Consider the following 25,845-nt stretch of genomic DNA (forward strand, 5'->3'; position numbering starts at 1 on the left):
TTTCTCACTTCAGCAATAATCTGCCAAGTTTAAAAAGAGATTAATCTTCAGTCTGTTGCTCTAAAAAGCATTCAACATTTACGACAGTTTAAGTTAGAAATGTAATTTTCAGGTCTTTGCTCAAAAAGTGAATAAATGGATTATAAATACAGCGTAAATATAATTTAGTAGCATAAAATCCCCTAAAAATACAAAATATTAAATAAAAAAACACTATCAAACTTAAATATAGTACATTCATTTCATTGAAAAAATTAAATAAACATTTGGCCATTTTTGACCGACACACGAAGAGCACCAGAGGTTAATATCTGTGGGCGAACCAAACATTAGTGGTGAACCAATATGGGTTTTTGATATATAATGCTGATCTATGTCAGATGCATGCATGCACATATATATGGATCTATATCTGTTGCTATGTCTGGTGTTACTGTACAGCTGCCAGCATGAAGCACGATAATTATTAACCATACTTTTTCTCTTACTGTGGTTTGAGGTTTTTGAGAACACTGTATGCATTGTGAGATTGCAACCGCCTTTCTACAGTATATAAAGGGTGTTGATTGTGTGACAAAAGCAACTTGTGATAAGCACCATGTCCCGAAGTGGCTTTGCAGTCAATCTCAATGTACAGGACAAGCTTTCTAAGAATGTAGGGCAAGTACCTGGAGAACTGGAGGAACATAAGGATATTAAAGAGGTCACATTCCACATTTTTCTAGCATTAATCCTTTGCCTAAAGTCCACTTTTTTGCACCATAAACATTCATTTTGTGATTAGGTTTTACATGAACACTTGCATTTTTTTATGTTTCTTGAGCATCAAATCCTCATATTAGAGTGATTTGTGAAGGATCATGTGACACTGAAGACTGGAGTAATGATGCTGAACATTCAGCTTTACTATATATTCACATAGAAAACAGCTGTTTTAAACTATAATAATATTTAAATATTTTTACTGTATTTTTAATCAAATAAATGCAGCCTTGGTGAGCAGAAGAGAGTTTGAAAACTTAAAAAAAAGCATAATTATTCCAAACTTTTGACCAGTTATTATTATTATTATTATTATTATTTACAAAAAATAAAACTTCTGGCTATAGTGGCTACTTTGAAGAGTTTTGGTCACTAAGTCACTAACTAAATAATATGTCCACTGTATAAAAATGATATGACCAATAAGTTGACAACATATGTTTTTACATTAACTCATCAAAATAAGTTAAATAAGATTACATTTTTTAAAAGATGAATGTAGTTTAATGAATAGTAAAATTCCATCAAAATTAATTGAATAATCCTTATGTAATTGAATTGAATAATTGATTAAGGATTGTTCAATTTATTCAATTTAATAACGTAAGGATTATGCAATTCAATTTGATGGAATTTTTACTATTCATTAAATTGCGTAAATCTTAAAAAAAGGTTAAACGTTTTTTGAGTGTAGCCAAGTTGATTATACTTACAATTATTGTTTCGTTTTTTTTATTTATTCTTTTTATCTTATGAACCTTTTAAATTGCTATAGCATCAAATTACATTTGTTTTGTATATACATATAAATTAATTATCAAACAAAAGTTGTTAATATCATCAGAAAATCCAAACTTTTGACCAGCAGTGGAAATGAAATCAGTTTTCAAGCCATTTTCAAACTCCTCAAAATTGAAATGATTGTAAAGTGAATCTATTAGTCCTTTTAATAATTGACAGTAATTAACATTGTAAATTTAGCTAATTTTTTTACATATATTTTATTGTATTAAATGTACTATAATGTATTAATGTAATGTATTTATAACATATACTTGGCATGAAATCATTGTAAACTTTAGTGTTTCTTAACAGCTGAGGGAGTGATCTTTACCACCTTTTTCCTTCCTTCCTTTTTTCCTCTTTTGGAAAGTCATTGGAATTTTTTCTTTTGCCATTGGAGCAAATAAGCAAAAAAGAACAAGAATTAAGCTTTCCTGTAGCTCAAACAGTAGAGTGCTTGCAACGCCAAGGTCATGGGTTCGAAAGAACTGATAAGAATGTAAATGTGTTTGAAATCCAATGTAACACGTGTCTTAACCAGACGCAATGTGAAAAGATTCCAGCTAATTTGTCTGTCCACACTAGACGCGACGCGACTGCGAATCAATCAAAACCCACAGCCAATCAGAACAGCGTGTGGGCGGAGTCTCGCGGCGAGTGCACAGCAGCACCAGAGAGTAATCTCGACGGCACTCGCAAGTCGCTACATAATCAAACTCACAAATATTACACCATTTAAACATTATTCAAATACATAGGCTGAGTTACTAAAACAATCTTTGTCAAAGAATACACTTGTTTGTTCACATTGAACGTTCTTGTTTCCATTTGTTTAATTTCAAGATCTGAGGTGAATTATCCACTGTTGCTTTTACAGCCACAAAGCTGGAGCACTAAATGATATTCAGAGTCACATTACACGCTTTTAATATTAAATAAAGCACATAAACAGTCCCTGAGATTATCATTGAGACACTTTGTGTTTGTTGTTCCAGCGCGACGTCGCAGAAAAATAGAAACCGTTTCTAAAATAGAATCGTCGCGTGTCGCCGTCGCGCCTGGTTAGGACAAACACTCTGATTAACGTGGAGAATAACCTTTTATCGCGCGTCGCGTGTAGTTAGGACACGGTGTAAGTCGCTTTGGATAAAAGCGTTTGCCAAATGCATAAATATAAATGTAAAGAATGCAAAAAAGCTTCCGTTCACCACTAATAGAAGTTTCCGATGACTGGAAATGTGAAACGGTTGCAGACTGTGATGTTAGTGTGTGTTTGCTCAGTCTCTCGGCCTGTGTGGTGTGTGTTGTGTGTGTGTGGGAAGACTCTCAGTGGGAAGAGTTTGTGTTTCTCAGCTGGTATTTTTCAAACAAAGTGTCCGTAGACGGAAAACATAGAGCTGTCGCTGCTGAGACTTGTGTTTTACATCTAGAACTGATTTCTATATAACTGATTCATTTCCACTGCTGGTCAAAAGTTTGGATTTTCTAATGATATTAACAACTTTTGTCCGTAGACTTGTGCTTCATTTATATTTATATACGAAACAAATGTAATTTGTTGCTATAGCAAAAAAAATATTTTTTAATTTTTTCGGTTTAAAAGATTCATAATATAATAAAAATAAAAAACAACAACAACAACAAAAATTTTTTTTTAGTACAATCAACTTGGCTATCATACCATCTATATCAGGCCCAAAAACACACAAAGCGCCATTAACACCACCTGTAATGGAAGAATACATGCGTGTGAAATCATAGAGACAAACATTAACAATAGAGGTGATTCTGCTTATGCAACAAGGACAAAAATAATCATTTTGAGTGTAGAAGAATTGAACAGTTCCTCACTGTGCCACTTTTGCCGTGAATTACACCATCGCTACACACTAGAGAATTATTCCTGCTCCGTTCGGCCGTTTTTCCTCCTCTTGCGCTGTAGATTAAACCAAGAAACATAATAAGCGTGATAATCTGCAACAATAAAGAGGAGCTTTAGCCCTATTCGCACTGGATTAGTATTATCTGTGGACCTCGTGTGATTTAGTAATTACCCCCCCACATCTGAATTTCGTGTGGCGCATTCGCACGGGATCAGCGAAGCCTGTGATTTTCCTCGGATTTACTGACGTATCTCCCGGATGTGATGTCAATAGGCTATTGCTTGGAAATGCCTTGTTATTATAGGTCTAGCTGTATGATATATCATAAACAGAAGAATGTTCCTCTCCGCAAGCTGATATACATGTCATCCATCTCCATCTAATCATTCTTTTTGTTTTTCTCGTTCTGCAAATTGTATAGTTGTATGATGTATAGCGATATGACCCAGCACCCAAAATACTATCAAAACTCTCCAACGCAGTGAAAGATGGATAAACAAGTAATAAAAACTCAGTGAGTGTTTTAGCGCAATTTTCTCACCTCATGGGATCACAACACTAAGAGATAGTAAATCTTTTCCTGGATTTTTTTTGTGCGTTCCCGAGATTAGACCTTCCTTAAGATAATGCCGAAAACCCGAAGTCTCTAGGTGGTCTGGTTGAGGAGTAGATAGAAGTGCAAGATTGGTGCGCACAGACGCACAGAACAGAAATCATGAGTTAACAATCGCAATTTGTCCGGTGGAAAATTGCGCTAAAAAGCGCATAGGAAACAAAAACCTTGAAAAAATTATATACGACCTGCTAGAAAAATGCGTCTCTACACTCTAAAAAAATGCTGGGTTGTTTTAACCCAATTTTGGGTCAAATATGGACTAACCCAACGTTAGGTTAAAAATGCAATTTAAAAATGGACAAACCCAGCCGTTGGGTTACATTTTTAAATTGCATTTTTAACCCAACGTTTGGGTTAGTCCATATTTGACCCAAAATTGGGTTAAAACAACCCAGCATTTTTTAGAGTGTATAGCACGCATTGTGTTTATTGTGCAATTTATACCCGAAAATGAGTTTTTACGTGCATATGATATGCACTTTATTGAGTATAATACACACGTAGCCCACACCACTCCTAAACCTACCCATGCGTATCATATGCACGTAAAAACAAATTTTCGCGTATAAATTGCACGATTATCGCAATGCGATAACCAATCCGGTCACATTTTTGTGCACTGGAAGCTTCAGTACCAAGAAAAATTCCTTGTGGGTGCAAGCACACTTGGCAATAAAGCTCTTTCTGATTCTGATTCTGATTCTGATTTAGTGTGACCGGGTTGAATATTATCACAGGACCTCGGTGTTCGGAGAGATATGGTCGGTCATTTGCGGGGGAATTTTTACTTTATAAATCACAGACATGGCTGATTTGCACGGAATTAAGATCACAGACAACCTCCGCAATTATTACACGTGACTAGAGGTCACCAGGTAATACGAATAGGGCTTTTGAAGTGGGAACTGGGAACGGGGTATGGGAACACTCAGGGGATCAAACAACGCTCAGCGGCTGCAAAAGTCTGCATCCCCTGGTTAAAGTTTTTGATTTTTGAGATGAAACAAAGATAAAGCGTATCTGAACATCTGAGGTTTATTTGAGGACAGATGTGTGTGATTTACATGAGCTCTAAGATTAGCTCACGGGGGGTGAACACTTATGCAGACAGCTGATTTTATAGTTTTATTTTTTATTTATTTTTTTCTCTGAAATGTGTCACTTTGGTTTCCAGTGTAAAAGTTCTAAAATCTTTGTTTCATTATTTACATCGACAAAAATCGGGGTTTAAATCCACTCTACTATTTCAGAAAATACAATTTTCATCTTTCTGCCTCAAAACTTCATGTTTAATTGATTGTGTTGCTTGCCATTTCTTTGTTATTACTTGAGAAATTTCGCACTTTCTGAGTTAAAATTGTTTTTCACAACAACCTAAAATATTTCTCTGTATTTCCAGGTTTAAATTCCATTTTAATGTTGTTTTTAGAGCGCATTATTCTTCATCAAAGTCTCGAGGCATTAGATCTTACAAACTTAAGGATTTATAATATTTGTACTTTTATATGATAAACTGTAAATAGTACATATCCAGTGTTATTGACAGAAGTGCTTCTTTATCTCTCAGTTGAGCGGTTCAGATCAGATCTTCCCCTATAATATTTACAAGAATTCCTCACAACTGCTCGATGTTCCACTCAATTTATCCAAACATTATGAATCATATGTAGTCATTGTAAAATTCCTTGTCTGGAAGCCAGAATTCGGCCATATTTGGTGTTCCTTCCTGACATGACGAGGAATGTTTTGGTAATTCTGGATATTTATTGGACCCCATTAGTGTGAAGTGAGGTGTTTCCTTCGAGATAAAAGCTTTTGTGTTTGTTTCTACAGCTCTTTCTGTGTTTAATGTGAGAAATGCACGTTATCTCTCATCTGTCTCTGCGCCTGTTACTGTCAAGACTGTTAAACAGTTTAATGGTGAGGGTGTGTTTGGAGTTTCATTACAAAGACAGAAAGTGTGCCTTTAGTTCACTGCTTGTTTTTAAAAAAGATAAGGCTATAGTTTTCAATTTTATTAGTTTTTTCCTACGTTTTAAGCGTATATCTCATAACACACAAGAAAACAAACAAACCACGTGAAACTTAATATTTTGCAACTTTGCTTCTCGATTCAAGGAACTAGATTTTACTTCAAAGTAAAGATTCTATTTAGATTTTACTAGTTTAACTTAAAGACAAAAATCATTGTAAAGCAACATTTTTCTTGTGCACTCTCGAAATCACCATATACATTATATAATCTGTGAATATAAATATTCATAAAACGTTTTTTTTTTATGTCTTCTAGCATTATTTACTTAAAAAGGACTAAGTGAACAGGGAACGTTCTGGCAAGATTCTCTCAAAAGTTATGAACTAACAACAAAATGTTATTTATACATAAAAAAAACTTAAACATTTGGATGCTCATCTAACGTTTTTTAAATGTTACTTGTTTGGGAATGTTCATTCAAAAGTAACATTTTCATGATCGTTGCAAAATGGAATGTTCACATAACCAAGAATGTGAATGTGTTTTGAACGTTCAGGGAACATTAAGAAACAACGTTTTGCTAGAGTTAAACAAAAATGCATGCAGAAAATATTGTGAAGCATGACAATATGCATATATGCAATATGTTGCCGACATAATGCAGGCAATAGGATAAACGTGAGTCCAGAGGCTCAGAAACGGTAAACTCTGAAAGAATGCTCCGCGTCTGGTTTGCTAGGTGTGCCTTAATGCTGTGTGCATATTTGCCTGACGGAGATGAATACAGGCACACAAAGCAAACACTGCCTGAGATCTGAAGAGCTTGAGGAAGTTAACGCAGCCCATCTGGCGCAGGCCTTCATGAAGGTGTGGCTTAAACCAACGGGTCTGAACACGTGCAAACACACTCCATATCTGTGCTTTCCTTCAACGAGAGGAGAACCGTGCATGCTTGTAATCCTCCAATGAAACGTGCAATTCTTTACTATCTCTACAACACAGTCGGAAACAAGTATATCTTTAAATTCCACTTAAGTGTTTTCTCAGACATTTGATGCATTAGATTTGTACTTAAAACAAGAAGAAAAAAAACTTAAACGTAATCTTTTGCAACTTTGCTTCTTGTTTCAAGGGAATGGAAGCTTGTTTCCGCCACAGAATAATAAAAAAAAAAAAGGTAATTGCGTCTTTTTATCTCAAAATTGCGTATTTTAAAGTCAGAATTACGAGAAAAAAGACTAGCAATTCAGAGAAATAAAGTCACAATTGTCTTTTAAAATGTTTTATTCTGTGTCGGAGACAAACTTCCATTCAAGGGACTAGATTTTACATGATAGGAAAGATTTTAGTACTTTTACTTGAAGACAAAAATAATGTTAAAGCAATATTTTTGTGGTCTCAAAATAGCACTTTATAATCTGTATATATAGCCTAAATCATGTTTTTATCTACTTAAAAAAGTGCTAAACTCAGCAATGCATTATAGCCACCTTTTGCATATTGCTTTCTGAAAATAGAATAGTATTAGAATAGAAACATGCATTTATCGTTATTTTCCATGTGAGCGCTGTATACATCAGTGGATCTGGGTTTGCTCTAGACTGCAAACACACACACACACACACACACGATCAGACGGACGGCAGCTGTGTTTATCTTAGCGAGGGGAGAGAGTGTGTGATCGCCTTTCAGTTTGTTAAAAGCACCTTTTTTTGGTCAAGTTTTTTGACATTTTTCATGTTTTGCAGACTTACTGAGTTTTCATTTCATAGAAAACCTTTGCTCATATACAGAATTAACCCCAAAAGCTGTAATCCAAATCACATATTTCGTTTACATGTATTTCAAACAAAACTTTCGATCAGAACCGGACAACTAAAGAAGACTCGCGCAACTTTCACTTCATGCCGACTTTAAAAAAATGTTTGTTAAGATGCTCAGAGTGAACATTGAGTGTGAATTATGAAAAGATGCGAACTGTTTGTTATGTGGAAAGACAAGAGTGAGTCTGCTGTGCTAGTGAGATGGAATAAAATACGTTAAAGCTATTATAAAGTGCTGTGCATGGAGTAATGTGCATGTAATGCATTAATATGAGTGATGAATGAAATGCATGTGATTTGAAGGCCTTGATCCGCCCAAGAACCAGTGAACCAAAGCGCTTTGAAATCACTGGTGTTTCTGACGTCACAAACTACCTTGTAACCAATCAGATCAACGTGTGATCGTCAACCAGTGGATCTCTGAGCTGAGTGAGTGAGTGGAGGTGGGGCTCATTTGCATATCCATATACCCACGCATACTAAATGAGGCAAGGGTGTCGAGTTCCATTCAAGATATTTTAAGGCATTTTTTGTTCAAGAAAAAAACGTTTAAATATGTCATTTTGGTGATCAAAGATGAGTTTTAAGGGATAAAATGATTGAGTACAGGAGCTTCAGGAAATTCATAGTTATACGAACGTTAAGGGTCTCATCACTAATAATTGCGTGGATTATTTCGTATTTGTTCGTCACAGGAGAACTTCTCATGAAAATGTACCCATAATTCGTGTGCACAAATTTTTCTTACTCTTTCACTGTATATGATGAAATAGCCTATATTTAAGATGAAATTAAATTGATTATTTATTAATTTTATTATATAGCTAATTTCCATTTGTCAGGTTTTTGTCTTTAAAACGCTCTTGTGTGTAGCACTAATTTCTTGCGTATCTCATCCCAAGCCTCCGTTGCTAATTCCAAAACATCATTTTAGAGCTATTAATGGAGGAATGAGCCTCTAATGCAGTTATTAATGCAGTTATTAGTGAGAGAGAGAGAAAATGACCTGAGTCTGTGTCTCTCAACAGTGTTCGCCATCAGCGTCTCTAATAGTGAAACTGTAAGTTGATCTGCTTCAAGAACAACACCGTTATTTCCTCGCTAGTGAGAAATGTCATGTAGAGTTTAAGTTGTTGAACTATTTTACTGATAAAATCATCAGAGCAGCGCTGACAACACATTTCTGTGTGAGTGTGTGTCTGTACTGTGTGTGTGTGTGTGTGTGTTTGGGAGAAAGAGAGTATGTGCTTTCCGTACATAATAAAACGTGATTTTGTGGCAAAAAAATCCTATTGTTTACTTGGTCAGTGTGGGATTTGGTTCCTCTGAAATAACTGAAATCATTTGGCGTAGTGATATGGAGCTGTAATGCGGTCAAAACCTGCTGGAACTACTTTAGTCGTGTGTTTCCCTGAATATAACTGAACTCCTTAGAACATTCATCAACCAATCAGATTCAAGCATTCAGCAGACCGATCCAATAACCTCGAATTTAAGTTAGTTTGCCAATTAGTTATTGGTCAATTATATAATAGTTTAGCAATACATTTGATTGTTCTATTTAACTCTTTATTTATATTTTACCCGTTCCTATGTCGCTCAGAGGTCCTCACGCGGGTCTCACGATCACAAACTCGCCAGCTTCGGTCACTAAACAGAGGTTATTGCTATATACCTGAGATCGGTCGCATTCACGCTGACACAATCAAAGATACACTGTTATAGCCCTCGTGATTGCATACACTTGAAATTAAAGTAACTTTACTTGTCTTATAATAGCTTTGGATTGGCCATGCCGTGGTTTCCCTACGTACACTTATCTAAAGTAGCATTACATTAAAACAGAGGTAAGACACACCAAAATTTAGGTTGGTCAAGCAGCATTTGCTGTTCTAAATGGAAATTCACTTCTTATCTTTGCAAAACACGTGCACTTGAATTAGTGCCAAATATTAGTCGTCACTAATCTGACGCAGACCTGCGAATCGCAGAACATACGAATCCGTTTAATCTACTTGGGAAAACAATTTCAGAGTCAGTCGGAATAAAATCAAATGTAACAATTTGTTATGTCAGGTAAATGTATCATGCCAATTTCATAATCAGTTCAAAGATAATAAGTACAAGAAATCAAATGCCCTGGAATAAAGAGAGAAGATGCGAACCTGACATTATAAAATACATGATGTGGAGTACATACACTCAGCATCTCGGGCTAATCTGAGCTACAAATCGCCACGAGCCTCTTCAGCATCTCCCTAAATACTCAGACCAAGGCAGAAACCTCTTTTCAGATGTAAACATGAGTTCACAGTGGGAATTTACATTAATCACCGTCCCAGACTTACTGGGGACAGGGGTTGATCTACATGAGGCCACACCCACAGCTGTTAACCAGATATCTCTGAACTCTCCACACCTCATTACCTTTCTGCTTTACTTTTGTGGGAATGAGACCTTTCTACCAGTCGCACTGAGACATTTCAAATGATACCAAACATGTATAACTAACACTGTATGATAATAGTTCATATTAAACCATATAGATGTTTGGGTGAATTCAGGTGGGGATGGGTGAAGGGAATGATGTGTAAATTGGGAGGTGATCAACTCACGTGTGATCGTGTCTCGAATGGGGATGGTAATATAGCAAGAGAGTTCAAATGTTAGTTTCCTTTGTTTTCTCAGAGAGTAGCTCTCTCTTCCAGTTCTTCCAGTTCCTCCAGTCTTACAGATGTCAAGATTTTCTGTAACAATGTCTTACATTTCAGTCTGTAACTCTTATTGTATCTGTTTAGAAGACTTGCAATATACTCATGTGGATCACTTTTATGATGTTTTTGCATATTTATTCTCTTTTCATTGTCCAGATCTGGCACATGCATTGAATCCACATGTACCGGATCTGGGCCGACACTATGTTGCTGTCTGGGTGTTTTATTGCATGCTAAATTAATTAAAAAAGTCTTTATAATGTCTCCTTTTGTTTAATAGTCAGTTGATCACTGTTTTGATTATTTTTGTCTTGACAATCTGACCTAACATTAAGCAGCTAAATCTCAGCCAACACACTTGTGTGTCTATTAGAAACGGACTGGTTTTAAAGGACCTTAACACAGTCTCATCTGCATCTGTCTTTGAGTCGTTCACCTTGAGTTTAAAGACTCGGCTCTGACCGAAGCGTACAGAAATGCACAGATTTGTGCATTTGATTTTATAACCACGTCTGCACCGGCACAGCGAAAGGTGTCTTCCCTTCAAACCGCAAACCTCATCCTCTGAGACTCCGACTGACGCCTCGTGGGGTTTCAGCCCGACGACACATGAGAAACATGCATCTCTGAGAAGAAGAAGAAATCCTGGCTCTGTTTGCTGTCGATAAGAGAATACAGCTCTTCTCTAGAGACGCAACTCTTTTATAGAGACGTTTCCACGGCCGAGCCACTGAGGAATATTGTTTGTTCAAGTCTCATTAATCAAAGCGTTATCAAATATATATTTATTGTGGTGTCGATTAATCGCATCTAAAATAAAAGTTTGTTTACATAATGTGTACTATGTATAATTATTTAGTATATACTGTATAAATACACACACACACATGCATGTATATATTTGAGATATTTGCATGTATATACTGTATATATATTTATATATAATTTATATAATATATAAATAACATATTTTTATTAAATATATACATGCATGTGTGTGTATTTATGTATACAAAATAATTATACACATATATTATGTAAACACAAACTTTAATTTTGGATGCGATTAGTCGTTGCACAGCCCTAAATTAATTAAAATTAAAAATTAAATAAAACATAATTAGATAAATAAATAAAGACCCCTAAAAGTGTCAATATATGATGCGCCCGACGGACCCCTTTAAGGTTCCATGTAGAACATTTTACTCAAGAGCGCTGCAGGATCACATGTGGAACACGCCGTATTTTGTTCCATCTCTGAAGAATCTGGAATCTGTTTATAATGTATATGGAATCATGTTGTTTAAAGGGTTAGTTCACCCAAAAAGGAAAATTACCCCATGATTTACTCACCCTCAAGTCATCCTAGATGTATATGACATTCTTCTTTCAGACGCATACAATCAGAGTTATATTAAAAAATGTCCATAAAAGTGCATCTATCCATCATAAAAGTGCATCTGTCCATCATAAAAGTGCATCTATCCATGATAAAAGTGCATATATCATCATAAAAGTGCATCTGTCCATCATAAAAGTGCATCTATCCATCATTAAAGTGCATCTATCCATCATAAAAGTGCATCTGTCCATCATAAACGTGCATTTATCCTGCATCTATCCATCATAAAAGTGTATTTGTCCATCATAAAAGTGCATCTATCCATCATAAAAGTGCATCTGTCCATCATAAAAGTGCATCTATCCATCATAAAAGTGCATCTATCCATCATAAAAGTGCATCTGTCCATCATAAAGTGCATCTATCCATCACAAAAGTGCATCTGTCCATCATAAAGTGCATCTATCCATCACAAAAGTGCATCTATCATCATAAAAGTGCATCTATCGTCACAAAAGTGCATCTGTCCATGATAAAAGTGCATCTGTCCATCATAAACATGCATTTATCCTGCATCTATCCATCATAAAAGTGCATCTATCCACGATAAAAGTGCATCTGTCCATCATAAAAGTGCATCTGTCCATCATAAAAGTGCTGATGTTCCTGATTTTAAGCATGCTGTTTGCTTCTGCTCCCTCAACAGCCCAATCTCACGCTACACTCCACCCGGCCCGATCTCCCAGAATGCTTCCAGCTGACGGTCCTGCCCTGGGCTCCCTGCATCTACCTGTGGGTCACCTCACCTTTCTACATCCTCTACCTCAGGAGGAACAGCAGGGGATACATCATGATGTCTGTATTAAACAGAATCAAAACGGTAAGAGATCTCAGCATCTCCCTTAGAATGTATTGCTAATGTCCCCAATGAGGTAATGCAAACATAATGTCTAGTGGTGCAACGGATCACAAAATTCACGGTTCGGATCATATACGGTTTTTGAGCCATGGATCGGATCAGCAAAAATAAATAAATAAATAAATAAATGATATATATCAAGTAACTCTGATCATGCGTGTGAGTATTCTGGAGACACTGATGTTGATCTGAGGGACTGACGGCTGATGAAGGACTCTAAGGAGTCCTAATCATAAATACAGTGCATGTTCACTATAACAGTTTAAATACATAAAAGAATGATTTAAACTCTGTTTTACATCTGATATACACATTTAGATTAAATGTGCCATTCTCATTAATGGAGTTAAGCACATAAATTACAATCAAATCATCACAGAGAAGATCATTTTTTTAATATTCTAATAAACAGAAATATTAGTAGTGGATGCGCTGCGTTCGAACACTTTTCCTGAGGCATGCTGGGTGTTAATGTTTGCTCAGCGCATGATAACAGCAGAACTCGTGGACTGAGGAAATATTTACACGCAAATAATGATCAATAATGCACAATCCGTTTCCATTAAAAGTATAAAGCATATATTAAAAATACTATTTGTCCAGTGGAAAAGATTGAGAAAAACTTTCTCTGAAATGTATTTTATACTATTTGATTTATTTATTCGGAAACAAGGCGAGGATCGGCTACTAAATGATTCTTCACAATGTAATGTGACGCACATCCGCATCTCATATTTTCCTAATGTCTTGTACCGTTAAACATTGGATCACGTGCATGAATATGCATATGCAAATGATGAGGATATGCACAGTAAACGAGGCGTTGTAAGCTCATATATGGTTATTTCGGGCAGGAGACGCATGTTCACAATCTTCCTCTGACTGGGTTTATAAAGGGGATTGTGCGCAGGTTCTCGCGTTTATAAGTCTGAATAGACTTACGACATTTTGGGCTTTCAGGCGCACATACACTTTTAGTGAGGATCCTACACACAGTTTTATAAATGAGAGCCCTGATAAGAACATTTCCGTTAGCTAAAGAATGTTTCCTGTTAGCTGATATGCGTATGTTTGTGGCTTCACTTCTCTATTACTGTTTGTAATGATTCATTATATTTTTGTGTGCAGGCTCTTGGCTTGATATTGTGGATAGTATGCTGGACAGACCTGTTCTCTTCATTTCATGAGATGAACCAGAATCACTTTAGACCCCCAATATATTTTGTTACACCTTTAATAGTCGGCATGACAATGGTAAGTGAGAACATCTGACAAATATGTTGCTTGTGTCCCATGAGTCTGATCTTAAAATCATTTCAGTGAGTTTTCAGACCTCAAACCTTCACTGAAACCAACCATGACTTATTCTCATCACAGATCAATGTGAATTGTTTAGTGAATCTGTGCCAGTGTAATTCAGCCGTTATCGTTCATTTTCATAAATGCACTGCGGAAAAAAACTGACAGCTTAAATATAAGAGTCATAGAGAGTGTGGACAGTGGTTATGAAAAAGTCTGACAATTGAAATATAAATAAGGCACATTCTACAACATCTCAGAGTGTTGAAACTTTGCAGGCATATTCATGACCTGAGGTTAACCAGTATTAGACACTAGACACACTATACTAACTTTATACATGGACTTGAGGGGGGAAATTAAATTGCCTAATAAAATGCATGATGTGACTCTATTACAGTTTTTTACGATCTCTATGATCTCTAAAACTTTTACAATTTTCCTAAACTCTTAACACAGTTAGCACAACCTGCATTGTACAGAGGCTTCAAAAGAAACTGCAGTGCAAAACACAATCTATGATCAATACAATATAATGTGCTCTATTTTAACGATCTGAAATGCAAGTATCAAGTGTGAAACGCAAGTAACTTTGTGGGCGGATCTCGGGCGCTGTTGCTGTTACACCGGCGGGATAAACGACTCTTGCGCCCGACGCAAATCTAAAATGTGTTGGTCTGAAGTCGCTTCATTACTCATAGGTGTGGTTTGGGCGTAACGTGAAATAAACCAATCAGAGCGTCTTCTCACATTCCCTTTAAGAGCAGGCGCGCTTGTTCCATGGCGGATTGCTATCATAACAGCGGATTTGCCAGGAGCGGTTCACAGTCGAGGAGACCGACGTTCCCGTCAGGGCCGTAACACACAGAGAAGTGACATTGGGGATGGAGAAACACACACAGATTAGCTTCGCTTAAACAGGCGTATGATAATTTGGGTAAATGTGTAAGCTAGATTTATGCCTATTTTCCACATCTTCATGGACACAACAATGATTTCCCTCGTGTGGTAATATTTTTCCTTGTAATTATGTATGGTTTGCAAAAATGGAAACTGCTGCGTCTGTGTGTAGATGAGAGAATCAAAGTGTGTGTGTGTTGTGCTCACGCTACATTATGGCCAAGCATGCGCCCTTAAAATAGCCTCTGAATAACATGTGCAACGCGCCACTGACTTTAGACGAGGTTTCTGCTGGTCAGTGGAGGAAGTGTTTTCTGAAGCTGCAAAATAGCACCAGGGAACGTTTGCGCCGGAACACGCCTCCTCTCTTCTCTGAACCGCCCCCGGGAGCGCAAGTTCATTCCCTAATTTACGGACGTGCGTCTGTGGAGGGAAAAGTCCGCTGTGCGCGGGTGAGAAATAGGAATGAGACATGCGTCGCTGTACAAAGTCAATTGCGCTGGGTGCGAGATAGAGCCCACTGTCTTGTATAAGGGCATATTTAAATAATGCAGTTTCTGATGTTAGTGTTTTTATGACATTGTGCTATGATTGACTAAATGTTCCTGTTGAAAGAAGTGTTTTGGAATAATGATTTGATTTTGAGACATGTTTGTAGTGTTTTGGTAGACATAGTGTATTGTGTTAGTGTATTATTGTATTTTTATTTTACAATGTGTGATTTTGAGCATGAAATTAACCGTTCTGCCAATTGTGTGTTGTAGGTGTGTTAAGAGTTTAGGAAAATTGATTTAAAAGTATTAAAATGGTTGTAATTTGGTAAGAATACAGACAGACCGTCCAGAGGTCATCTATCTCTGCCCAGAAGGTCGTGTAAAACATTATTTTCTCCACTCCAGTTGTTAGCCACGTTCCTGATCCAGTTCGAGAGGCTGAGAGGTGTGCAGTCGTCCGGCGTGCTCTTCATATTTTGGACGATCTCAGTGTTGTGTGCCATTGTGCCTTTCCGGTCCAAAATCCTGCATGCCAATCGAGAGGTCAGTGCCCCCCCCCCCCCCCCCCCCCCCCCAAAAAACATGAGTGCATTCGTTCCACTTAGATACTCGTTTGTTTCTGTCTAACCGTGTGAACTGTTCATCTCTCAGTGATGTTTGACTCTCTGCACCCTTTATCTTCACATGCATCTTTTGACCTACATGTTTCCTCAGCTCTGAGAGGAGTTCAGCTCAGGCCACGAGTGTTTTGAGAGAATAGTGCTAGTGTTGTTCCTCAAACCTGCTTAAGACAGCTTATCTAACTCACAGAGCAACACAGCTCAAGGCTGTCACTCCACTAGCTGCTGCTTTACAAGTCAAATTCATCTGATTCTTGCTCCTGGTTATAATACATGCCATCTGATTTAGAATTGTGTGCAATATTTTATTTATGCATAGCTTTTCATTGCATTTAAAGTTTCCATATTTATTCACTTCATGCATCCCTGGATATTGAACCTATGAACTGAAGCGCCATGCTCTACAGCAACGTGTAAATATTATATATTAGACACCAAATATATATATTAATATTAATTTTGTTTGTGCATGTTGTGCATTTAAAATGGTCAGATATATGAATTTAAAAATTCATATTGTTTGTGCATGTTGTGCATTTATATTTTTTAGATATATTAATTTAATATTAATATTGTTTGTGCATGTGCATTTACATTTTTCAGATATATGAATTTAAAAATATTAATATTGTTTGTGCATGTTGTGCATTTATATTTTTTAGATATATTAATTTAATAATATTGTTTGTGCATGTTGTGCATTTACATTTTCCAGATATATGAATATAAAAATATTAATATTGTTTGTGCATGTTGTGCATTTATATTTTTCAGATATATTAATATCATAATATTGTTTGAGCATGTTGTGCATTTATTTTTTCAGATATATTCATTTAATAATATTAATATTGTTTGGGGCATGCTGTGCATTTACATTTTTCAGATACATTAATTCAATAATAATTTTATTGTTTGTGCATGTTGTGCATTTAACATTTTCAGATTGTTTAATTTTTAATATTAATATTGTTTGTGCATGCTGTGCAGTTAATCACATGCTTATTTTATTAAGAATAATTGATTTATTAGTGTAATTTTTCAATGTTAAAATACCTCTGCTAAGCTTAACGAGGACATATCGAGACCCTGTGACACTCTTCAGATTAGTGCATCTTAACACACCCGACACACACCAGATAGTGTGACCGATGGCGTGAGTTTGAGGGAATGTCCGATGTGAACCGGCTGGACAATGCCTGAGCTTTGTCAAACATCCTAAACATCTAATAAAACTAGATATCTCAGATCTCTCTGCTCATAAAAAGCAGGGTTGAGTGTATTCAGGGCTCCGGGCGCTTGATGTGGCGTGTGTCGAGATGTTATGAGTAGATGATAAAGCAGCTTTCTCTGTTTCAGAACGAGGTCAAAGACAAGCTGAGGTTCACAACGTTCTACATGTACTTCGGCCTCACCCTGAGTGAACTGATCCTGTCCTGCTTCAATGAGAAGCCTCCTCACTTCTCCAGGGCGGCCACGGATCCTGTGAGTGTGTGTGTGTGTGTGTGTGAGAGAGAGAGTGAGAGAGTGAGACAGTGTGTGTTTGTGTGTGTGTGTGTGTGTGTGTGTGTGTGTGTGTGTGTGTGTTTGTATGTGTGTACAAACTTTGGATCATTGAATTTCTTGCACGTTAGTAAGAGATTTGAAAGATCAGATCAGCAAAACTGAAGTGCTTTGGTGTTTTTATTTCTTTTCCAGAATGTGTGTCCAGAAACAACTGCCGGATTCCTCTCAAAAATGACCTTTTGGTGGTTTACAAAGTGAGTGTCTGTTCTGTTCTCCCTCGTCTTAATGTTGGATTTTACAATTAATGCACAAATCTTCTGCAGTGCTCGAGCCGAAGGGGGAGATTTAAAGGGGTCATCGGATGCAAAATTCACTTTTATATGGTGTTTGCATATAAATGTGTGTTTGCAGTGTGTGGACACAACCACCATACAATGAAGAAATCCATTCACTCCTTTATTTTAATCCTCAAAAAGTCTAAACACTCTCAATAATCAGTGTGTCATAATCTCAATGTCATAATGCTCATGCCCCGCCCACGACCGCTGACGGACTGTCCCGTATTAGCATATTTTCGCCCTCAGCCATTCGACACGACCCATGTAAGAGAGGGGTGGGGTGAGCAGTTGCTCATTATCATTTAAAGAGACATGCACCGAAACGGGTCGCTGTGAACACAGCTGTTTTTGAGGAGGTAAAAGGGTGTTTCACACAACCATTGAGGAATTTATTACAACCATTAACCACAACCATTGAGGAAAGGATATTACAAACTTTACATGAAGAACCTAAAGAATCATATCAACTTGTGGAAAATGGGCATCCGATGACCCCTTTAAAGGGACAGTGCGTCTAAACCTTGTTCTGAGAACATTCCCTGTTAGCTGTGTTAATGCCGGAAACATTTTACGTTTAGTTTTTTTTTTTTTTTTTTTTACGGAATGGAAGGAAACTTGGTAAAGGTTTTGGCAATTGCTAAATATGGACATGATTCGAAAAGGTTAAATAGTCCTGTAAGAAATAGTCACACTTGAGTTCCTCGCGGTCAGAAATGACGCATTGGAAATGAATGAGACGAGTTTCCTCTAGTGGAAGCGTTTGGTACTGCAGCCGAACACAATCTCACTGAAAGTCATCTCTCAAAATCATTTTTGAGATATCAACCTCAAATTTGGAACACAGCTTGTTTATATTTATGGCTTTGATTTTCTTGGAGTTTTAGAGTAAAACGTGATTTTGAAAATATATATTTCATATAAAAATTAACAATAGTTTTTTTGTGTATTTTTCATAATAATACACATTAAATTCTGTAACTTTTTTAAAGTTCACTTTTTAAAACTTTTCTCACTTCAACAATAATCTGCCAAGCGTCGTCTTTGAAAAGAGATCAAACTTCAGTCTGTCGCTCTAAAGCGTTCAAGATTTACCACAGTTTAAGTTGGAAATGTAATATTCAGGTCTATGCTCAAAAAGTGAATAAATGGATTATAAATACAGCGTAAATATACTTTAGTATAAAAAAATTGCCTAGAAATACAAAATATTAAATAAAAAAACATTATCAAACTAAAATATAGTACATTCATTACATTGACCAAAAAAAAACAAAAAAAATCTGACACAATGATGACCGAAAATGAAAAATATATACAAATAAATACAAAAATGGCTGACACGCGAAGAGCACCAGAGGGTTGAATGTTTTGCTTCTGTTCTGCAGAATGGCCATCAAAGGCTACAAGTCTCCGCTGGAGAATAAAGACCTGTGGTCCCTGAACGAGCAGGACAGCTCAGGGCTGGTGGTTCCCAGTCTGCTCAACCAATGGGAGGTGGAGAAAACCAAAGCGCTGAGGTATGTATTCAAAAACACAGTCAGGCTCGTACCTCATTCAATCTAAAGATTCTCCGTTTTTTGGTTGCAAGATTTTTACAATCAGTATCACATTGCAAGAGTTCTTCTGGGTGGTTAATAGGGTGTTGCTATGCAGTTGCTAAGGGGTTCTGGGTGGTTGCTGGGGTGTTCTGGTCAGTTGCTATGGTATTGTGGGTGGTTGTCACTAGGGTGCTGCTATGTGGTTCCTAGACTATTCTGAGCGGTTGCTAGGGTGTTGCAATGCTGTTTCCAGGGAATTCTAAGTGGTTTGCTGTTGCTATGGTGTTTTGGGTGGTTGTCAGGGTGTTCTTGGTCATTGCCAGGGTGTTGCTACGCTGCTGCTTGCTAGGGTGTTCTGTGTGGTTGCTACATGTTTCTATGGTATTTCTCGGGTGTTTTGTATTATTTCTGTTTTGGTGTTGCTACACATTTGCCAGGCTATACTGGGTGGTTGTCAATGTGTTGCTATGTAGGTGCTAGGATGTTCTGAAAGTTGCAAGGGTGTTGCTATGCAGTTGCTAGGGTGTTCTGGGTGGTTGATAAGTGGTTGCAAGGGTGTTGCTATGCAGTTGGTAGGGTGTTCTGGGTGGTTTCTAGGGCGTTGCTATGCGGTTCCTAGACTATTCTTGTTGCTTGGCTTTTGCTGTGGTATTATTGGGGGTTGTCAGGGTGTTCTTGGTCATTGCCAGGGTGTTGCTACGCTTCTGCTTGCTAGGGTGTTCTGTGTGGTTGCTAGGGTGTTTCTATGGTACTGTGGGTGGTTTCTACATATTTATAAGGTATTATGGGTGGTTGCTCAAGTGTTTTGTATTTCTGCTGTTTTGGTGTTGCTACACAGTTGTCATGCTATTTTGGGTATTTGTCTATCTATCTATCTATCTATTTATTGCGGGTGGTTGCCGCTTGGGCATCGCTATGCAGTTGCTAGGGTGTTCTGGGTGGTTGCTAGGTGGTTTCTAGGGTGTTGCTATGCGGTTCCTAGGCTATTCTGGGTGGTTGCAAGGGTGTCGCTATGCAGTTGCTAGGGTGTTCTGTGTGGATGCAAGGTGGTTTCTAGGGTGTTGTTATGCGGTTCCTAGGCTATTCTGGGTGGTTGCGAGGGTGTCGCTATGCAGTTGCTAGGGTGTTCTGTGTGGATGCAAGGTGGTTTCTAGGGTGTTGTTGTGCGATTCCTAGGCTATTCTGGGTGGTTGCGAGGGTGTCGCTATGCAGTTGCTAGGGTGTTCTGTGTGGATGCAAGGTGGTTTCTAGGGTGTTGTTATGCGGTTCCTAGGCTATTCTGGGTGGTTGCGAGGGTGTCGCTATGCAGTTGCTAGGGTGTTCTGTGTGGATGCAAGGTGGTTTCTAGGGTGTTGTTATGCGGTTCCTAGGCTATTCTGGGTGGTTGCGAGGGTGTCGCTATGCAGTTGCTAAGGTGTTCTGGGTGGTTGGTAGGTGGTTTCTAGGGTGTTGTTATGCGGTTCCTAGGCTATTCTGGGTGGTTGCGAGGGTGTCGCTATGCAGTTGCTGGGGTGTTCTGTGTGGATGCAAGGTGGTTTCTAGGGTGTTGTTGTGCGGTTCCTAGGCTATTCTGGGTGGTTGCGAGGGTGTCGCTATGCAGTTGCTAGGGTGTTCTGTGTGGATGCAAGGTGGTTTCTAGGGTGTTGTTGTGCGGTTCCTAGGCTATTCTGGGTGGTTGCGAGGGTGTCGCTATGCAGTTGCTAGGGTGTTCTGTGTGGATGCAAGGTGGTTTCTAGGGTGTTGTTGTGCGGTTCCTAGGCTATTCTGGGTGGTTGCGAGGGTGTCACTATGCAGTTGCTAGGGTGTTCTGTGTGGATGCAAGGTGGTTTCTAGGGTGTTGTTGTGCGGTTCCTAGGCTATTCTGGGTGGTTGCGAGGGTGTCGCTATGCAGTTGCTAGGGTGTTCTGTGTGGATGCAAGGTGGTTTCTAGGGTGTTGTTGTGCGGTTCCGAGGCTATTCTGGGTGGTTGCGAGGGTGTCGCTATGCAGTTGCTAGGGTGTTCTGGGTGGTTGGTAGGTGGTTTCTAGGGTGTTGTTATGCGGTTCCTAGGCTATTCTGGGTGGTTGCGAGGGTGTCGCTGTGCAGTTGCTGGGGTGTTCTGTGTGGATGCAAGGTGGTTTCTAGGGTGTTGTTGTGCGGTTCCTAGGCTATTCTGGGTGGTTGCGAGGGTGTCGCTATGCAGTTGCTAGGGTGTTCTGTGTGGATGCAAGGTGGTTTCTAGGGTGTTGTTGTGCGGTTCCTAGGCTATTCTGGGTGGTTGCAAGGGTGTTGCTATGCAGTTGCTAGGGTGTTCTGTGTGGATGCAAGGTGGTTTCTAGGGTGTTGTTGTGTGGTTCCTAGGCTATTCTGGGTGGTTGCGAGGGTGTCGCTATGCAGTTGCTAGGGTGTTCTGGGTGGTTGGTAGGTGGTTTCTAGGGTGTTGTTATGTGGTTCCTAGGCTATTCTGGGTGGTTGCGAGGGTGTCGCTATGCAGTTGCTGGGGTGTTCTGTGTGGATGCAAGGTGGTTTCTAGGGTGTTGTTGTGCGGTTCCTAGGCTATTCTGGGTGGTTGCGAGGGTGTCGCTATGCAGTTGCTAGGGTGTTCTGGGTGGTTGGTAGGTGGTTTCTAGGGTGTTGTTGTGCGGTTCCTAGGCTATTCTGGGTGGTTGCGAGGGTGTCGCTATGCAGTTGCTGGGGTGTTCTGTGTGGATGCAAGGTGGTTTCTAGGGTGTTGTTGTGCGGTTCCTAGGCTATTCTGGGTGGTTGCGAGGGTGTCGCTATGCAGTTGCTGGGGTGTTCTGTGTGGTTGCAAGGTGATTGATATGGTATTGTGGGTTGTTGCTGCTAAGATGTTCCTATGCAGTTACTAGGGTGTTCTGGGTGGTTTCTAGGGTGTTGCTATGCAGCTCCTAGGCCATTCTGAGTGGTTGCTAGGGTGTTACTATGCATTTGGTAGGGCGTTTTGCACAACCCACATTTAAAACAATGTGAATTTTGTGATTTTTGCAATTCTTTTTCTAGCCGCTAGTGCAGAACAACACATTTCACCTGTAACTTCACTGAGCCAAAAGTTTCAACTTTTCTCTCAAGTAAATGTAATTTCATTTCATTCGGCAGATGCTTTCACCTGAAATCACACTGCATCTTTTCATTCTGCCGTTTGAGCTCCTAATGGACGATTCAATTCAATTCAATTCAATTCACATTTATATGTATAGTGCTTTTCACAATACACATGGTTTCAAAGCAGCTTTACAGGAAATGCACGAGTCCACATTACAATTTAGAGTGATCTGTTATCAGAGGGAACTGTCTAAGTTATGTATTTCAGAAATGTACATATACAGTTAGCTAAAAAAGTATTAATTTAAACAATGTAATAATTTAATGCAGAAACAATGAGCTCATTGAAGTAATGAATACTTGTTTTTTAACAAATGTTTATGACATTTAGAAAGGTGTAGTACTGACGATCAAAAGCACATTTTAACCTCAGAGTGTGTTGTTGTGTGCAGTGAGCAGAGTGTGAAGGATCAGGCTGCGTTCACGAAAGCGGACGGCGGCGCTGAAACGAACCACGTGGGTCCCGAGGAGGCGCAGGTTCTGCTGGCCCCGCGGAAGGAGTCCCGGCAGCCCTCGTTCCTGCGGGCCCTGATCCGGGCCTTCGGGCCCTACTTCCTCATCGGCTCCGCTTACAAACTCCTGCAGGACCTCATCACCTTCGTCAACCCACAGCTGCTCAGGTGAAGCCGACTGCCGCTACTGACGAGTGTGTGTGTGTGTGTGTGTGTGAAGCCGACTGCCGCTACTGACGAGTGTGTGTGTGTGTGTGTGAAGCCGACTGCCGCTACTGACGAGTGTGTGTGTGTGTGTGTGTGTGTGTGTGTGAAGCCGACACTGAGACCCCGAACACACTACAGCTGCAGCTACTGACGAGTGTGTGTGTGTGTGTGTGTGTGTATGTGTGTGTGTGTGTGTGTGTGTGTGTGTGTGTGAAGCCGACATCGAGACCCAGAATACACTACAGCTGCAGCTACTGACGAGTGTGTGTGTGTGTGTGTGTGTGTGTGTGTGTGTGTGTGTGTGTGTGTGTGTGTGTGTGTGTGTGAAGCCGACACTGAGACCCCGAACACACTACAGCTGCAGCTACTGACGAGTGTGGTGTGTGTGTGTGTGTGTGTGTGAAGCCGACACTGAGACCCAGAACACACTACAGCTGCAGCTACTGACGAGTGTGTGTGTGTGTTTGTGTGAAGCCGACACTGAGACCCCGAACACACTACAGCTGCAGCTACTGACGAGTGTGTGTGTGTGTGTGTGTGTGTTTGTGTGTGTGTGTGTGTGTGTGTGTGTGTGTGTGTGTGTGTGTGTGTGTGTGTGTGTGTGAAGCCGACACTGAGACCCCGAACACACTACAGCTGCCGCTACTGATGAGTGTGTGTGTGTGTGTGTGTGTGTGTGTGAAGCCGACACTGAGACCCCGAACACACTACAGCTGCAGCTACTGACGAGTGTGTGTGTGTGTGTGTGTGTGTGTGTGTGTGTGTGTGTGAAGCCGACACTGAGACCCAGAACACACTACAGCTGCAGCTACTGACGAGTGTGTGTGTGTGTGTGTGTGTGTGTGTGTGTGTGAAGCCGACACTGAGACCCCGAACACACTACAGCTGCAGCTACTGACGAGTGTGTGTGTGTGTGTGTGTGTGTGTGTGTGTGTGTGTGTGTGAAGCCGACACTGAGACCCAGAACACACTACAGCTGCAGCTACTGACGAGTGTGTGTGTGTGTGTGTGTGTGTGTGTGAAGCCGACACTGAGACCCCGAACACACTACAGCTGCAGCTACTGACGAGTGTGTGTGTGTGTGTGTGTGTGTGTGTGAAGCCGACACTGAGACCCAGAACACACTACAGCTGCAGCTACTGATGAGTGCTCATGTGTGTGTGTGTGTGTGTGTGTGTGTGTGTGTGTGTGTGTGTGTGTGTGTGTGTGTGTGTGTGTGTGTGTGTGTGTGTGTGTGTGAGTGAGTGTGTGCGTGTGTGTATGATGTAAAATGATGTTTAATCACTCTTATCTACCAGTTCTCAGATTTACAGCAGATGTTCACTGGGTTGTAATGAGTTTTCTTTATTCAGGGCTGCCAAACGTTGAGTTTATCAGAGTGAGAATTATGGAAGGGGGGATTTGGGGGGATGTAAAAAAAAACCTTGCATCACAATAAGTGATTGTGATTGTCAAAACATTTGTTAACTAAACAGAAATGTGTTAAGTTTAGTGACAACATCTTACAATGACTGGTAGGCTACTGTTTTTATTATTGCTCGACACAAAAATTCTTGTGATTTGATTCCGATCTTGATTCAGTATCGATTCACGTGGATAAATATTAGCTACAGTAGATACATGTTAATTTTTCTCAAGAAAAAAAAAATCTCACCTAATGCTGTGAACATACAGAGAGCCCTGCCATCTGGTATTATTATTATTAAAGGTTAAAACTCAAATTAAATAAAATGCGTTTTTATTAAAATAACAGCGTTATAATATTTTAATGATATAAGTAAAAATATACTAAATTTGTAATATAGTGCACATAACTACTATGTTAATGACTACTATGGTCATTAAATGGCTTTCCTGAGGTCAATGTAACGTCATATTGTTCTCCAGCTGTTTTATTGACTTCTTTCCGCGGTTGAAAACACTGATTGATTGATATTATGATACTATAAAGGCATATTCATTTCGGTAAGTTGTACTGTATCTTTCAACACACCTATTGTTCATTCGTGTTTATTTACTATTAAGTAAGTAAGTAAAGAGTATTAGAGATAATCGGTTTACGTGCCGCTTGAACTGAGGCGATCACAAGCGCCAAAACCGTATTTATTGTTTGAATTTCGTACTGAAAGTGACAGAATCTGAGAGCTGAGGATTTGTTTCATATATGTCGGTGCCAGTGTCTGTTTGCTTCGCGATTTTCCTCTACGTGAGAAAATGAATGCGTGGCGTGAGAGCGTGTGGAAAGCGTGAGTCTCACGCTGAATATGTGAGAGTTGTCAGCCCTGTCTTTAATGTAATATAGTGATCCATAATAAAGATGTTGAACGTTACTCACTTCATGTCCTGAGTGATATTCTTTAAAGCAACAGGTGTAATTGGAAACAGTCTGATAAGGACAGACACAATAGCTGTTCTGTTCCTTTAACATTTACCTAGATATGGGTTTTATTACACACATGGATTTGTTTTGTTTATTTATAACAGGCAGAACAAACACGAAACGCGCTGATTAGCTGGAAGGAAGTGTAACATTAATCTTTACCCTGTGAAATCGTTTGCATGCTGTTTTGCT

The 25,845-nt window shown here is 39.1% G+C and overlaps 1 protein-coding gene across 2 annotated transcripts in view; it reads left to right on the plus strand.

Annotated features, from left to right (window-relative positions):
* Positions 1-25,845, plus strand: part of abcc3 (ATP-binding cassette, sub-family C (CFTR/MRP), member 3) — a 98,114-nt gene that overhangs the window by 9,882 nt on the left and 62,387 nt on the right. For both annotated transcript variants that reach the window (XM_079851960.1, XM_079851959.1), the window contains exons 2-8: positions 12,605-12,778; positions 13,946-14,071; positions 15,916-16,053; positions 17,490-17,615; positions 17,829-17,890; positions 19,360-19,491; positions 23,007-23,234. In XM_079851960.1, coding sequence (XP_079708086.1) covers positions 12,605-12,778; positions 13,946-14,071; positions 15,916-16,053; positions 17,490-17,615; positions 17,829-17,890; positions 19,360-19,491; positions 23,007-23,234 — 986 coding nt within the window. The remainder of the gene's footprint in view (positions 1-12,604; positions 12,779-13,945; positions 14,072-15,915; positions 16,054-17,489; positions 17,616-17,828; positions 17,891-19,359; positions 19,492-23,006; positions 23,235-25,845) is intronic.

The sequence above is a fragment of the Squalius cephalus genome (genome assembly GCF_949319135.1).
Source record: "Squalius cephalus genome assembly, chromosome: 19".
NCBI lineage: Eukaryota > Metazoa > Chordata > Actinopteri > Cypriniformes > Leuciscidae > Squalius > Squalius cephalus.